Below are 17,137 nucleotides of genomic sequence, written 5' to 3'. Positions count from 1 at the left end.
GCGCAAATCCCGTCATTCAATCTCCCCTCCCGGTCTCTGCCTCCCTCCTCAGGGCTTATCTCAGTGCGAGGTCGGGTGGGGGTTCCGCCTACCCCGTCACAGAGAGGAAGAGTACTAACACCAGATTCTACACAGACAAAGAACCATTGGCACCTTCGTTGGTTGGTTGGTTGACAGGTATCTCGATTCAGACCATTGGCATGAGAATTAAACTTGTGAATGAATTGTAGTTCCAACCCTTCCCTGTGTATTTGGCTTGTGGGATTGGTCTGTAACAAAACAGTAGCTTTGAAGATCTCTTAATGAGTGTCCAGGTAGATTAAAGTGTTCACCAACAGGTTTCTGTATGTTCCTTTTACGGATATCTGATTTGTGTCCATTGATTCTTTCCCGTAGGGACTGTCCAGTTTGTCCAATATATATAGCAGTGGGGCATTGCTGGCATTTGATGGCATAGATCACATTACTGGATGTGCAGTTAAATGAGCCTCTGATTTGATGGTGTATGTGCAGGGGCAGATGACAGTTTTGCAGGGCCCCGGGCAGCATAATTCCACGGGGCCCCCCCTTTGCCACGGCGCATGCGCAGCGGTGCCACGGCGCATGCGCGGGGCTTTTTGAAGCGCGGGGCCCGGGGCGGCCGCCCCGTTCACCCTGCCCTATATCCGCCCCTGTGTATGTGGTTGGCTCCCAAGATGAATTCTCTTGTATAGATATGTGGGCAGAGTTAGGACCGGAACTGATTGCAGAGCTGGGTTCCTGGATGCTTACGATGTAGCTGTGTAGTACTGTTACCGGAAATAATTTGTTTCAGGTTGGGGGGTTGTCTGTAAGCAAGAATAGGCCTTTCCCCCCCAGGCCTCTGAGAGTGAGGGATCATTTTCCAAAGTAGGTTGTAGATTGTGGATAATGTGTTGGAGGGGATTAAGGTGTGTTCTGTAGGTAATGACAAGTGGAATTGTGGTGTTTTCTCTTTTGGTTCTGTCTTGAAGTAGTTCATGTCTAGGTACTTTTTTGGCCCTGTCAATCTGTTTTTGCACTTCTCCAGGTGGGTATTTCAGTTTTAGGAATGCTCCATGAGTCTATATAAATCCTGTAGGTGTTTGTGTCTCTCTCTGTGGGATCGGAGCAAATCCAGTTATATGTTAGGGCTTGGCTGTATACAATAGATTGAGAAATGTGTCTGGGATGGAGGCTGGAGGCATGAAGTTAAGTGTAGCAGTTGGTAGATTTCTGGCACAGGGTGGTGGAAATTTAATTGTACTGTAGTGTCAAGGAAGTGGATTTCTCGTGTGGACAGGTCCAGGCTGAGGTTGATGGTAAGGCAGAAGTTGTTGAAATCCTTGTGAAATTCTTCAAGAGTCTCTTTTTCGTGGGTCCATATGATGAAGATGTCATCAATGTAGCATAAGTAGAGTAAAGGTGTTAGGGGGCGAGAGCTGAGGAAACGTTTTTCAAGGTCGGCCATAAAGATGTTGGCATAATGCGTTGCCATGCGGGTGCCCTTGGCTGTGCCACTGACTTGAAGATACCAATTGTCTCTGAATCGGAAGTAGTTGTGGGTGAGGACAAAGTCACAGAGTTCTGTAATCAGGTGTGTAGTGCTGTCATTGGGGATGGTGTTCCTGATGGCCTGTAATCCGTCTTCATGTGGAACATTGGTGTAAAGGGCTTCTACATCCATAGTGGCCAGGATGGTATTTTCAGGTAGATTACTGATGTTTTGAAGTTTCCTCAGGTAGTCAGTGGTGTTGCAGAGGTAGCTAGGAGTGCTGGTAGCATAGGGTCTGAGGAGGGAGTCGATATAGACAGATAATCCTGTGGTGAGCGTACCTATGCTTGAGATGATGGGTGGTCCGGGATTTCCAGGTTTGTGTATCTTGAGTAGCAGATAGAAAGCTCCTGGTCGTGGATTGCGGGGGGAGGGGGGTATTAGTATAAATTTGTTCCTGAGCAGCATCAGGGAACTTCATGAGCAGTTGTTTCAGGTTTTTTTGGTATTCTTTAATGGGATCACAGGAGAGAGGCTTATAGAATCTGGTGTTGGTGAGTTGTCTGGTTGCTTCCTGTTCATAATCTGTTCTGTTCATGATGACTACAGCACTTCCTTTGTCAGCCTCTTTGATTATGGTGTTAGGATTGCTTTCGAAGCTGTGTATAGCATTGAGTTCTACATGACTCAGGTTATATACTGTATGTTTTTGTTTGCTGACAATGTCAGCTCGAGCACGTTTGTGGAAACAGTCGATGTAGTAGTCAAGCCTCTCGCGACTGTTAGTAGGGGTCCACGTAGAAGCCTTCCTCTTGTGGGACTGGCAGGGGGGGCAGCAACATCAGTGTATTGTACATCTGTGTATTGGAAATATTCCTTTAGGTGGAGGTGGCAAAAATAGGATTCCAGATCTCCACAGAACTGACTCATATTTGTAGGAGTAGTGGGGCAGCAGGAGAGTCCTCGAGATAGGACAGATTCCTCTGTTGGGCTCAGAGTGGTTAGATAAGTTGACAGTGTTGCTGGGTGAGTTGAAAGTATCTGGAATGAGAGATCCTAAGGCATGTAGCAGTTTGGATAATTTATTGTCCTTTTTCCTCCAAAGGGAGATAAAGTGGTCCTTGTAGGTGGTTCAATTGTAGTAAAGTCTGGAAATGATGAAGTGTGTGTGGATGCTTGGTTTTTTTATGATAGTTTCTAATGTGGAGAACTCTTCCTTGATTTTTTTTTTCCTGTTTGTTGTATAGAATGCTGATAAGGTGATTCCTGAGTTTGTTTGCAAGTGTGTGGCATAATCTCTGGCTATACACCATGGCTGCATCTAGCCTGGCATGATTTTGCGGAAATACTTTTAACGGAAAAGTTTTTCTGTTAAAAGTATTTCCGCAAAAGAGCGTCTAGATTGGCACAAATGCTTTTGCGCAAAAGCATCTGTGGCCAGTATAGATGCGATTTTGCACAAGAAAGCTCCGGCGGCCATTTTCGCCATCGGGGCTTTCTTACACAAAACATTTCCTTCCCTGTCTACACTGGCCCTCTTGCGCAAGAACACACAAATTCCCGCGCATAGGCCTGTGTGAGCACATCAAATCACGGCAGGAGCTAGGACTTGAGGCTAGGAGCGCTGTCCCCCGAAAGGCACAGATGGGGCTCGGGCTCCTCTCCCTAGGCAGCCGGGGACAGGCTTCCCCTGGCCACGGCTGCGCATTCCTGCTCTGCTCTGTACCACACTGCGGCGGGCCGCGCTGGAGCAGCGCTGTGACCTGCCCGTCCCAGCACCAAGCGGCTGCGAGACCCCACCCGGGCGCTCTCAACCTAAACCAGGGGCTCGTTTAGGACCCAGCGGAATCAGGGAGTGGAGGTCGGAGAGAGGAGCGGGATGACGTAGGCAAAAGAGCCACCACGCTGCCCGCTGATAGGCTGAGGCGAGGCGTTCTGCTCTTCTCCCCTTCCCCCCTCCCCTCCCGGCCGTGTTCAGTCCGCGCCGGCGAGTAGCAGAGCAGCAGCGCCCGGGCCTCGCTCCGCGCACGCACTGGGGTGGCGGCGCGCGTCGGGAACCGCCAGGACCCGCCCCGGAGCCAGACACCCCCCCCCTCCTCCCCGCAGCCCGGGCAGCAGTATGAGCGGCTCCTCCGGGCGCGCCCACCGCTGAGCCCCGCCCGCCCGGGCCTCGCGGATGCTCGCGCCCCCCACGGGCTGAGGATGCTGAAGATGAAGCTGCCGCTGAAGCAGACGAACCAGCGGGCGGAGGAGGCGGCGGGGATGGGGCTGAAGGAGCCCGGCAGCCTGGACTGCCACCTCCAGCTGCAGCAGGTGCCCCGGCTGCCTGCCCGAGGCGGGACATCGGCGGGGTGCGGGCGGGAGCGGCCCAGCCAGTTGCCTGGCTTGGGGCCTGGGCCTGGGCCGCCGCCGGCTCCTGCTGCGGGCGCGGCGGCCTGCCGCACGGACAAGGAGACGGTGTACGAGTGGTTCGGGCTGGTGCTGGGCCCGGCGCAGCGGCTGGAGTTCATGGTGGGGCTGCTGGACCTGTGCAACCCGCTGGAGCTGCGTTTCCTGGGCTCCTGCCTGGAGGACTTGGCCCGCAAGGACTATCACTGCCTGCGCGATGCCGAGGCCAAGGCCAACGGGCTCAGCGACCCCGGGCAGCTGAGGGACTTCCGAGACCCGGCCGTGCGCTCCAAGCTCATCGTCTATCTGGCGCTGCTGGGCTCCGAGAACCGAGAGGCCGCCGGCCGCCTCCACTGCCTGCTGCCCCAGGTGGACTCGGTCCTGAAGAGCTTCGGGGCCCGGCTGGGGGGGGAGGAGGATGGGTCCGAGGAGGACATAGACGGGCATGGCGAAAACGGCCAGGCCTTGTCTGTTGAGAGCCTGGACTTAGGGGCTCAGGAGCAGCTGTTGCTGCTGTTCACCATGGCCTCGCTGCACCCAGCCTTTTCTTTCCACCAGCGGGTCACCCTGAGGGAGCACCTGGAGCGGCTGCGGAGCACCCTCCATGGGGACCAGGAGGAGGATGGCTTCAGCCCTGCAGCTCAGGTACCAGAACTCCCACCCCAGTTTCCAGGCAGCATCCTACCGCATGTGCTCTCTTGGGCTCCACTCTTGCTTCCTCCATCTTCTTAGCTAGTGAGGCCCACCCCCATCCCACCCCCCCATCCTCTGGCTGTTACTGTAGGAATTTCCCCTTGTGACATAATAATGCCCCCAAGGTAGTTCTGGGAGGAGAGGGAGTTCTTCTTGGTAGCTTCAGGCAGAGCTGATTACTGTCTAGAGTTTTAGGATGCAAAACATCACTAGTGCAATCTAAATTACACTTATTTGCCAAAGTTTAAATAGATAACAATATCAAAAGCTTTGGCCCACTGTTGAAAAGGGATTTCACATAGGCTTTAGTGATATATCCAGTGTGTTGTAGCAACTGAATGGCCAAATGCCAATGTACATGTAGGCAAGAGATCTTAGCTTTTTAATGGGACAGTGGGTTGTATGACAGACTCAAAGGGACTCTTGAATTGGCAGGGCTCAGGAGTATAAAGCCCTCTCTTGTTAGAGACTATGTAAGTATAGCTATACTGCCATGGCACCATAACACTAATGCACCCTATGCTGATGGAAGGGATTTTTGTCAGAGAAGCAACACCACTGTCCCAAACAGTCAGAACAGAAATAGTTTTGCCTTAACACATTTACGTTTACACTAGGGATTATGTTGGCATAATTATGTCACTGTGGATTCTGGTTTTTTCACACTCCTGAGTTAGTTATATCAACTTAACTTTTAGCTCAAGCCTAAGATTTGCCCCCAAAACACCAACATTCTGTAAGAAGGCTGAAGACCAAGTTACACTTTCATATCCCTACTGTCCATTCCTAGTGTAACTGTTTACATGGTTAACCCATGAGCCTGGACTCATTGGTTAATGTTTACAATTACATACAGGCCCCTTGTATGGTAAGCTAGCTCCTGATGTTCACCAGCTCCCAGAGAACTGCCTGCTGCGCCCCACTACTGCTCTGTATCAGAGGCAGCAGAGTGGAGGGCAGGCAGGAGCCGATATGCACGGGGAGCCAGCTTTTAAGCTGTCTCCCCACACATACTGGCTCCCAGGAGAGGCACCTGTCATCCCCCCCACCCTCCCATATGTAACTGTGTAATGGCTGAAAATTTCAGCCGTTAAATGGTTACTTAAATACATTTTAACATCCCTAGTGGATAGTGGTCATTTTACTATGTGACCAAATTAAAATTTCCAAAACTAGATTTTCTGTTCCAAGTGGACAGCTTAACTTCTTAGTAACTGTTAAATAAAGTTAAATAACCTCTATTGCAGCCACAAGTGGCTCATAAGTGAGAGTGAAGTCTTTCACTTAATGACACAAGTCTTCTTTCCCTAAAAATCAGCTATAGTGAAACTCAAAATTTCACTCAGTAGCCTTAATTTATACTCAGCGTTTTTGAAATTTTTTTTTAAACTTTGAAACAATTTCTCATTTATCAGACTACCATTTTTTATGGCTCTATGGATTTTTGTCTCAAGATAGCATTCTTAAGAGCAAGGGTGGGAAACCTCAGGCCAGGTGCAGCCCTTGGCTTGCCTGGATCTGGCCTCTGAGACTCAGGGCTCCCCCCAGCATTGTGGAGCCCTCACTGGTGCTCCAGCCTCTCTCGCTGCCTCTCTGTGGGGCTGGAGCACACAATCTACTAGCCTGGTCCCCCTTAGGCTCTGGTGTGCAAAGGGAATGTAGGGAGTGTATTTCTCCTTTTTACTTTGGGGACACATCAGTGAGGGTTTGTTTGTGTTTTTCTTTCTCACTTGTGTGCAATGACTGACTGATTGTGTGTGGTGGGGGGGGGGGCTCAGCGGTCTCTGACCCAAAAAAGCTTCTTCTCTCCCCCACCCCACCCCACCCCCCATTTGAGGAACAAAGCATATGGACTGGGTGTCTGCAACTTGTTCCATGTATAGAAATGATCTTGTTTGTTCTACAGTGAAGAACTTTCGTTAAAGTGTTTGACTACCTACAATAGTGTCAATATGCAGCTATCAAGGGGATGGGACAAGCAGTAGTTGGGTAAAAAAATCCATGGCATCCTGAACAAAAGAGAATAAGCACTTCTTTCCAAAGATACCAAGGAAAACTCTTATTGCAGTGTGTCTTGAGATACCTAAGGACCAGATGGTCATCAATTTTTTAAGATTTCATACATTTTAAGTAAACATTCAACTCTGTCTTTGAATTATTCAGTTGGCAGGTCTGCAGCAGTGAGTAGATGTTCGGATGGTAAAATCTTAATGAATTCACATAAGCTGTTCAATAAAGTTGGGAAGATGTGTGCCTTATTTTGGCAAAATCATCTGCATCAAGTTTGGCTATAACAAAGACCTGCCAGGATTCACTATGTGAGGGGAAAGGGTTCTGATAAAAAATAAATTAGCTGGGAACTTTTTTCTGTTGGGTGTGACTACTTCAACTGAAATTAGAACACAATAAGCACTTATAACTAGATGAGCGATAGTATGAGAGCCTTAACCAGACCATTAAGTTAGTTTTATTGATAAGGGTTCAAGTCCACAGCAGTGCTAAGGCATCTAAATAGGGTAACCAGATGTCCTATTTTAAAGGAGCAGTAATGTATTTAAGGCGGAGATGGGCAATATTTTTTTGCCAGGGGGCCACTTCAAAATTTCTGAAGTGGCCCCGGGCTGCTCTGGAAGGGGCTGGGCCTCAGTGGAAAGGAGTGGGGCCAGGATATTTCTGGGTTCACCACCCCCATACCATGATTAGTCTGGGGGGTAGGGGTAGTGCCTTTGCTCTCTCTTCTACCCCCCCCACCTGCCAGGCTCCTCCTAGGTTCTCATGCCTCTGGCTGGGAGGAAACTTCCCCAGGCCAATCAGGACCTGCGGGCAGGGGAGTGTGCAAAATCTCCTCCCACCCTGCCAGGAGCACATGCTGCTTTTAGGTGTCATGTGCTGCTCGCAGGGTGGGGACAGAGCGGAGGACACTTTTCATGCCCCCCCTTTCCTCCTGGTCCTGATTGGCCTGAGGGCAGGGGAGCGTGGGAAGCCTTCTCCCACCATGCCAGGAGTACTTGGCACTTCCAAGCACTGTGTGCTCCTGGCAGGGTGGAGGAAACTTCATGTGCTCCATCCACCTCCAGGCCCTAATTGGTTTGGGGGCAGGGGAGTGGCAGAGCCTCTGAGGGCTGTATCCACCTGCTTGGCATGCTGGGTCTGGCCTGCAGAGGCCTTTTTGCCCACCCCTGATTTAAGGCCTCCTGCAGCTGTCCCAACTTTTTCTTAAAATGAGCAAATTGTCCAGTATTTTCTGCTTCCTCCTCCAGCAGTAGTAGAGAGGGGAAAGTGATTTCCAGCCTGTTGCCACCTGAAACCTGCAGAGTTTTGGTACTTGCTTCACCTTTTCCCTCCCCCAGTGCCCTGGATCTTGCCCCCAGGGAGCACAGAGCTGCTCCTTTTTCTAGGTATCCTTTCATAGCCGAGTCATCTCTCTGGCAAGACTTAATAGCCACAGAAGCTCCTGAGTCCTGGTGCACCATATGTGCCCATGCTGTTGCTGGTGGACAGGAGACAACTGGGTTCTGTCAGTGGCCAGCAGCAGGTTGGAGGTGCTAGTTGCCTTTTGACATGTGGGCAGGAAGGGATGAGCTTTGAAAACACATGGGCCAGGTCATCCTTTCTTCCCTTGTGGCTGGAAGCAGTTGCTATCCCTTCTCTAACACACAGCGCTGAGATCTGGTGATCTGTTCTAGTGTGCACACTAGCAGAAATCTGGGGGAACATGTGATTATTAATGCCCCTTTCCCATGTGTTGCCTTGGGAAGATGCAGAACCAGGTGAGAGAGGTCCATCCTGGGGGCCCAGCGAAATAGACGGAGGAGAGAGCTGAGCAAGAACAGGGTCAGCTGGTTGTTCATCTCTCTTTCTCTTCTTCCCCCCTCCCTCCCCCCGGTGAGATAGGCGTGGGGGGGGGGGGGGAGGATGGAGATGTATCACCTCTCTTTGTGTGAATCCTAAACTTAAAGATAAGTTAAATAAAGAATCTTACAACACAGTATTTCCTTAAGTGGTCAGTCAAGTCAGCTTAATGTTGATATGAATGTTGTACTGTGTAGTTCTGATTGCCATTGACCTCACTTGAATATGAATAATTTTACAAGTGTTCTGTATTTAGCACAGGAAAATATGGATCCCCTATATCGATCTAAACCCTGCCTTAGGATGCCAATTCCTGCCAAATCATGTAGGTGCTTGTGTTTCTGCTACTGGACTTGTATGCTGTTCCCTCCCTCTACATGTCTCCCAGTCTATGCCCCAGACTAGTGATTTGTATGTTTGCCTGCCTGAATGGTTTGTGGGGCTTAATCCGATAGGTGTGATAGAGGCTGCATATTATGTTGGGTCCCATTCAGAATGTAGCCACTGAAGGAGGTGATATTGGTGATGCCCACCTTTATAATTTATTTTTGTGGTTAGATCACTCAGCTGGGATGCAGGAGACCCCGATTCAATTCCCCTTTCTGTTGCAAGGGGGAGAGTACTTGAACAGTGATTTCCTACCTCAAAGTCCTCTGACGTATGGGATTCTTGGGAGGGGAGCCCCCTCATGTTGAAGTAGTTTCACCATGGATAAAGAATGAATAATTAGAGCATGGGGACTGAACTCTAGATCTCCCATCTCTGAGGTAGATACTCTAATCACTAGTGTAGTTACTCTTGACTTGTGTGCTCTATATATCCATAGTAGATCCTCTGGGCCAAAGTCAGAATTCACTGTGTACGGACCCTAACTCAGCTTTGTAGATTACGGGGTTCCCATGATTTTCTTGACGCCCTAATGCTCGGCATTGCAGTTCATGTCCCTTTGTATAACAGTTCAGCTTTAGCTTAAAAGCTGTGGTTTAAAAAAGCCTTGTTAGCATAGTTAACATACTCTATTCTAAGTAAAATGGAGTGGTAACCAAATCAGGTTGGCTCACCCCTACAGTCACTTTGTATAACTTACAACAGTGGTGGACAGTCATTTTTGCAGGGGGGGGGCATTTAATGAATGAGTAATCTGGGGCTGGAGGCTTTAAGAACATAAGAACGGCCATACTGGATCAGACCAAAGGTCCATCTAGCCCTGTCTCCTGACAGTGGCCAATACCAGATGCCCTAGAGGGAGGGATCACAACAGGTAATTCTCATGTGATCCCTCCCCTGTCACCCACCTGCAGAGAAACAGAGGCTAGGGATACCATTCCTACCCATCCTGGCTAATAGCCGTTGATAGGCCTAACCTCCATGAATCTATCTAGCTCTTTTTTGAACCCTGTTAAAGTTCTAACCTTCACCACATCCTCTGGCAAAGGAGTTCCACAGGTTGACTGTGCACTGAGTGAAGAAAAACTTCCTTTTATTTGTTTCAAACCTGCTGCCTATTAATTTCATGTGGTGACCCCTAATCGTTTTATTGTGGGAATTAAAAGGGCTCGTGCCTCTGGCTCCTGCTCTGGTAGCATCACAGCCAGGAGCCATTTAAATAGACTCTTGTTGCCTGGAAATTTGGTGGCACAGGCAGCAGGCTATAAGTAGAAAGCAGCCAGATGCAGTCTAGATCTCTTCCCCCTCTTACCCCCTCCTCCATCTTGCCCAGGCCTGGGGTACATAGAACTAAAGCTGCAGCATCACCTTTTCCCTCCAATTTTTATAATAAATAACACTGAGCATTTCCTATGACTGGGTGGATGGATCTTGCCTATAAATGCTGTGGGCTCCCAATCAAATAACTTACAGTTAAACCAGGGGAGACAGTGTGGTTGGAGGCATGGGTTTGCCATTTACATGCTTAAGGCCACACAGCAATTCATGTAACCTGTAGGTCCCAATTTACACATAGGAGGTAAATGCCCTTTTTCCCAAGGGAGTCATGGGTTTGTCTGCACCTCTTCTGGTGGGTGAGATGCTAATTATTGGAAATTTAAGGGACTACCTGCACATTTGGTTTTATAAGCTCCAGCGGGATAGAGTTTGCAGTAGTTTGTACTGGGCGTTTCTAGAGTGTTTGTTTCTGCCAGGTTAGTTCCACTGCTGCAGTCATTCAGTTTGTCAGTTACACGTGGGAGCCCCAAAGGCAGGTGTTTTACTTCCATCCTTCATTGTAGATGTGGCAGCTAAACTCAGACCTGTCCAAATGTCGCTTCCCCCTGAACGCAGCCCCAGCCGCTTCTGTGCCAGCGACGGGCTGGAGAACCCTCCTAGCCAGAGAGCAGAGAAGTGCGCACTTCAGGGGGGACCTACCAAGGGGCCGGGCTGTTGCTGTGGAGGAGGGGTGCTGGGAGGAGCCGGATCTTCACCACCCGGCTGCCCTGCAGGGACGGTGCCCAGGAGAGCGCGGCTGCCCCTGTGGTGCATCGCGGGGAGGGCAGCGATACGGGGAAGATGTGTGGGGAGGCGAACCCCCATGTTTCACTGGGGGAGGCTTGCGCTGCCCTGTCGCGTTGGTAGGGGGGAGGGGCAGAGCGAGTCAGTGTTGGGTTGTCTTTGTGGCTTCCCGCCCCGATTCAAAATGGCGGCAGGGAAGTTGGGCCCGAGTCACGTGACCTTATGCCTGCCCTAAGGGCGGAGCCTTCCTTATATAACGAGCTGGCTCTGGCTGGTTCCGGCGCGGGGATATGTGTGCGGGCGGGGGCGCTGGCCGGCGCGATTGTGGCGCGCGTCCAGCCAATGGGAGGGCGCAGTGTCGGCGCGTGCAGGTCGCTTTTTCGGGCGGAGGATGGGAGCCGTGGGTCGCGAGGCGGAGACAAGCTGCTTAAGGGGGGTTGGCGGCCGTAGAGCCGAGTGTCTGCCTCGCCCCCTGGGGGCTGCGTCACAGGCTAGAACCGGTGGGGTGAGGAGCGGGCAGAGGTTTTCCCCGGCAGCCAGCGAGGCGTTGTTTGTGGCCGCCTCTCCCTGCGGCCCGCCCGCCTGCTAACCTGGCGAGCAGGGCGGCAGCAGCAGCAGGGACTGGCTCCAGAGCTCTGATCCCGCCAGAGGCGGGAGGTCTCTAGCTGACGGGGCTACCGCAAGTGCGGAGGACGGTCTGTGGCTTTGTCTTCCAAGAGCTTTGTCCCACCCTCTCCCTCGCCAATCTCCTTATGCAGAGTCCTGTAACCCTAAGTTTCCTCACCTGACTCATGCTCAGCTGGTAAATCCCCCAAAATACCTACTAAAACAACCAAGAGCCCTGTGGCGCCGTAAAGACCACCAGATTTATTTAGGCGTAAGCTTTGGTGTGTTAAAAAGTCAGATTGCATCTGTTAGTCTTTACAATGCCACAAGACTTGTTTTTTGCAGTCAAAAATTAATACTGACCGACTAACACTGCTAGAAATAACATACATACAGGGACAAACCCCCATGGACTAGTGTCCTAAATCCAATAATTTTGCTTGTCCTAATAGATAACGAGTTTTGAAATAAAACATTTAGATTGGGCAGATTTTTTAAAAAAATTTTTTGGCATAGATTTGAGGGATAATGTCAACACTTGGAAGTATGGTTTTTTTTATCATTTTAAATTTTCATAATTGCAGGAAATTATGGGTGGCCTGACAAATTATGTAGTGACAATAGACATTGACATTCAAGCTGTTAAAGCTTTGTAACTGTTAACAAGGAAGTTGTCAGCACTCCATGTCAAGATACAAAGTATCATCGTCCAACATCAGTATTATTGAGAATCTTGCTTTGTGGAGTGTTTTTTGACATGCGGTACAGTGAAAGTAGTTGGTTCATTCTGTTGTCATCTCTGTAGGTTCTTGTATCTTGAGGAATGTTAAGAAGAAGCATGTAATTGATTAATCGTGTAGTTGACAAAATTTTGTTTTAATGGATAAGGGTTAGCACTGCAAGCACTCATCCTGGCTTCTGCTGATTCCTGGGAGCTATCCCTGCTGTGGCTCTGCAGCTATAATGGAGTTAGCTCGCTTGCAGACCTAGCATGAGCCAGGTCTGAGCTGGGCTGCCTGCCCACCAGCTCCTAAAATACTTTTAATGCACAGCCACAGCAGGGATAGCTCTCAGACCCAGCACCACCCTGGAACGAGTCAGACTGCTGGCCACCCCTCTAAAAAATGGGGGGTGGGAGGAGAGAAGGCTTGTAGTTGGTAACATTAACCAGTAAGCTTTTGCTTATCGGTTAATTGACTACACTATTATATCCCTAACCTCCTTATGCCTTGTTTTTTCATTTGCTAAGGAAGAAGCAACGGATAACTTGACACTGCAAAATTAGCCCATAGAATACACTGCTATAGATAAAACTGAGGCAAGTAGTTGAGCAGTGACTAAAAATGGGCATATTTAGAAAATATATTTATCATTATCCCTGTAAGCCTTTCTTATTAGAAGCCTAAAGTAAAATTTATTAAAATCTCCTATGTTAATGTAATCTGCTTTAGTGGCAAACAAGAGGACAAATGGTGGTTGTACTGTGCCATTGAGAACAAGATGGATAACTCATTGCACTCTTGACCTCCGATGAGAGCTTGTCAGCTTTCTATTAGTTGACTTTTCAGATTGTGTGTCTATATCTATATCTATATAGTGCTTTTTGTCAATGTACCTCAGTCTTCAATGTATTTATTCTCACACCACCCTTGTGAGAGAGGAAGTGTTATCCCTATTTTACAAATGAGAAAATTAGGCATAAAGGCTAAGTGGTTTGCCTGAAGTCACACAAGAAGTTCCTACAGGGAATTGGTTGTGTGAGATCTTAGTTCTTGACTTCTGTCCTAACCATTGGATAGTCTTTTCACTTGTAATGCAAATAAAACAAGGCATTTACAGATCCCCGATTACTCTAGGAAAACATTTCTTGGAAACATTGCCACAATTGGTCATAAATAGGAAATTTCAAGGTAGCACAGCAGTGGGTTTACACCTAATTAAGATGATTAACTTCATTTGTTTATTGTACCAGTAAATAAGTAGCCTGGAAAAACTTCTAAAAAGAACTATTGATTAGCAGCTGCTTGTCATAACAGTATATTTCTTCTGTAATTGGCCATTTAGTCTGCTACTCTGATTATGTGAGCATTCCGTTTCACTTAATCTAATCTTTTTTTCTTCCCATGTTTTAAAAAGAAAAACATGAAACCTATAGACCATTAACCAAAAAAATTATTTTAATTAAAAGGTGACAGTTCAAATATAAATTAGGGATGTGAAAAATGTTAAAAATTAATCACGTAACCAGTGGAAATTCCATAGGTTATATGGTCTCTTAAGTATGCCTGGGGATAGACTATATTAAGGAAATAGGCTGTACAGTAGTGCCTTTTGTCACTCACATTTTAAATTTGAGTATCTTGGGTCTGACCTGTAAGCAGAAAGCCAATTCCTGCTTTTGGTGGTTTTTAGGTCAGTTTTAGAAAATGCTGGCAAATACAGAAGATCCAGCTTTCTAAAATGAATGCTTTTACTATAGCTTTGTTTCCTAAATCTCCTAGTTTTAAAGCCAACAGAGTATATTATAGCAGGAAATAACTAAGGATGTTAAAATGTGTGTATTCAACTAAATGTGTAACCACTGGAAAAATTCAGTGGTTAAATGTTTACATGCAGGCGGGGGGAGCTCCCTGGGAGCTAGTGCATCTGAGGAGAGGGCAGGCAGGTGAGAGCAGGTGCTCACCAGGAGTCAGCTTTTAAGCCTGCTCCCCATGTGTATGGGCTCCCACCTGCCCCCTCTCCAGTGCTGCTACTTCTGTATCAGAGGCAGTGAAGAGTGTGGGGGCTTGCATGTAACTGTAAAGGTTAACAGATGAGCCCAGGCTCTCTCATCCCTAGAAATAAGTTAGTTATTCGAAATTGTTAATAGTCTTTCTGATGTCTGTGGTACAGATAACTTTAATGCTGTATCTTTCAAGGCATTAGGCTGTGACTTAAACAGAGCCATAATAATCTTCTGGCAGCTGTATTTGTCTTTTGAAAGTTGGATAGCAAGAAGTCACTTCTGCTTTTCCCAAAACATGCTAAAAATTGTCAGTTCAAATATCTTGCTTAACTACAGCCATAATAACTTGTTTTTGTCAACTTCCATTCAGTGTCCAGATGCTAACAGTTCTATGATCTAATAGAAAGTGAGACCAGGAATTTAGATGAAAGCAGAAAGACAGAGTTTGAAGTAGCTTGGCCTCCATCAAAAGTCTCTTGTGTTTGGCTGTCCATTGTATCCAGTGATGTTATGGCCTAGTTGACAAACCACTTCCATTTTACTGGAGTAGTGAAGAGGTCTGTTTAAAAATGCCTCTCTCTATCCAAAGCATTTTTATTTTTAATTGTAGAAAAATTTCAATTCGTAAAGCTGTTAAAATTATAATTGGTTCAATACTCATATTGTATTCTGAATTTATTATACATCTCAGCAGGCTGGAATGATGGATGTTAGAGTGGAGTAGGCTAAGGATTGCAGTTGAATGACTAAGCATCTGTTCAAAGCATTTTAATGTTCAGAAGACTCTCGCAATTTTTCCTATTAATAGAGAAGTCATAAGCTTGAAAACAGAAAAATTTCTCAAGCCTAATAAAGCTCACCCAGAATAGACCAAGTACAACAATGGTGTGTTGATTTAAATAAGCAATTGAATGAGATTTTTGTGCCGGTCTGATTCAGTGTAAAATAGGAGCAGGGATGCTTATGGTGCCTTGAACCCATATTTACACTGTTCTGGTTCTGGACTGCTCCACAGCCCTTGATGCCACTAACTGTGGGGGTGGGGAGTAGGGCTGTCTAAGTTATAGTATCTTGTCCCTGAGTGCTTGTTGCCTGTGGCACTGCATAGAACTTAACTTTTGTCCTATTCCTTACGTGCCTCTGTTGCAAGATGTATGAATGGGTCCTTACAAGACCAGTTTGTGTTTGGGGAAAATACACTCATATATTTAAGGCAGGGGTCTAAAACACACAGCCCATGGGCCATTTGTGTCCCAAGAAGTTCTACAATGTGGCCTGTGCACAGCTGCTGGCACGTGAGTCCCCTCAGCCTTGGGAGGGGTATTTGTACTCTTTCCCCAGCTCCAGTCCCTGTTCTGCCCCCATCCTGCCTCTTCCCATCCCTGTTTTGTCCTCTTCCCACCATTGAACCCCTTTGTTAAAGCCTCCTCTCCCAAGGGACATAGCCTCAGGGCTTACTGAGGGAGTGGCAGCAGGGGATTGGGGTCCCTCCCCCTGCACTCAGTGCAGTGGCAGAAAGCAAAGCACCCCAATCCTAGGGTGGGCTGACTTGGGAGGTGGAGTGGAGCAGGCTGCTACATAGCTCTTCTTCTCTGCAGCTGCTGCTGCCCTTGTGCAGGCAGATGGGTGGTTCCTGCTACTGACCCCAGCTTAGCCAGGGCTCTGCAGGCTACAGTGAATATGGGGGACCATCATGTCCATAGGATGGTTGGGACAGCTAACATGGGACCTGGGGTGGCTTTGCCAAATAGTATTATGGATGGGAGAGCTGTGCACCTACTCTCTCAGGCCAGAGAGACATGCCAACAGTGGTGCAGAGCTAGCAGCTGTAAGCTGCTCTAGCTCCATTACCAGTGGTGTCATCTGGGGAATCCAAGGGGAGTTTAATTGCCCAGGGGATGCATGGGGGCAGGGGGACATGCTTGCTAGTAGGCGGGGCCTGGAGATGCGTGGGGCAGGGAACATACTGAGACACACACATCCCCGTAGCCCACCTGTTGGCCCACTAGCAGGACTTGAGGACTGGCACTGATCCTAAGGTAAATTGAGTTTGAGACCCCTGGTTTAAATGTTTTAATGCTCCTTTATGCAGGTAGAGAAGACCAGAGTAGGTATAAAGAGGGCTAAGACAAGGGTGAGCATCTTATCTTTTGTATACATAATGCATATAAAACTCTGAAATCTATAGTGAGAAATGTTATTGTCTGCCCCTGATCAAGGTGAAGACTAGAGGAAGCACTTCATATGACTCTATACCTCTTTTTCCCTTGCCTGTAGTACCATTCACATCTCCATATTTTTAATTTGACTCGTTCTTTGCTTATCTGAAGTAGTGGTAACACACTCTGGGATATCGTTAACACCTGTAAAAGCTGCACTGATACTATGATGATTACATCCACATTTGAAAACAAATGGACTTGAGAGTTGAGAATATGTAAATCAGAACTGTTGGTGAAGGTATTTCTGTTTAACAGGAATTCAATCTGCAAGGAAAACTAAGCTTAGCAGAAGTAGCAGCATCCAGGCTTGGTGCTGCGGGGAAAAATACCCTGTGAATCATCAGCATTTCAAAGTTATTTTCAACTGATCACTCACTCTTCTAGCTTTCCAATGTGAGTGGCAATTGGAGTGCAACTCCAAATATTAAAGACAGTTTAGCATGTTGCGCTTCAATGCCATACCCTTTTGGTTCCCTTAAAATGTACTCTGAAGTTGAATTCCTAGGAACCCCACTTTCAGTACAGGCAGTCCCCGGGTTACATGGATCCGACTTCCATCAGATCCCTACTTACAAACGGGGTGAGGCAACCCCGCACTAGCTGCTTCCCCCAGCAGACCAGGGAGACGCAAAGCTAGCACCCCTCCCAGCAGACCAGGGAGACGTGGAGCGGCTTTTCTCAGCAGACACCTCAGCTTGAGAATAAAGGACT

At 47.9% G+C, this 17,137-nt stretch overlaps 1 protein-coding gene across 5 annotated transcripts in view; it reads left to right on the top strand.

Annotated features, from left to right (window-relative positions):
- The first annotated feature begins 3,442 nt into the window (after positions 1 to 3,442).
- The window catches only part of ZCCHC2 (zinc finger CCHC-type containing 2), an 86,377-nt gene continuing 72,682 nt past the window's right edge, over positions 3,443 to 17,137 (top strand). For 4 of the 5 annotated variants that reach the window (XM_075921379.1, XM_075921380.1, XM_075921377.1 and 1 more), the window contains exon 1: positions 3,443 to 4,525. In XM_075921379.1, coding sequence (XP_075777494.1) covers positions 3,695 to 4,525 — 831 coding nt within the window. In that variant the 5' untranslated portion in view covers positions 3,443 to 3,694. The remainder of the gene's footprint in view (positions 4,526 to 17,137) is intronic. The other variant, XM_006122892.4, reaches the window with a different exon arrangement.

This window comes from Pelodiscus sinensis, chromosome 2, assembly GCF_049634645.1.
Source record: "Pelodiscus sinensis isolate JC-2024 chromosome 2, ASM4963464v1, whole genome shotgun sequence".
Classification (NCBI taxonomy): domain Eukaryota; kingdom Metazoa; phylum Chordata; order Testudines; family Trionychidae; genus Pelodiscus; species Pelodiscus sinensis.
The sequence above is the reverse complement of the archived record's forward strand: the minus strand, read 5'-3'. Positions and strand labels throughout refer to the sequence as shown.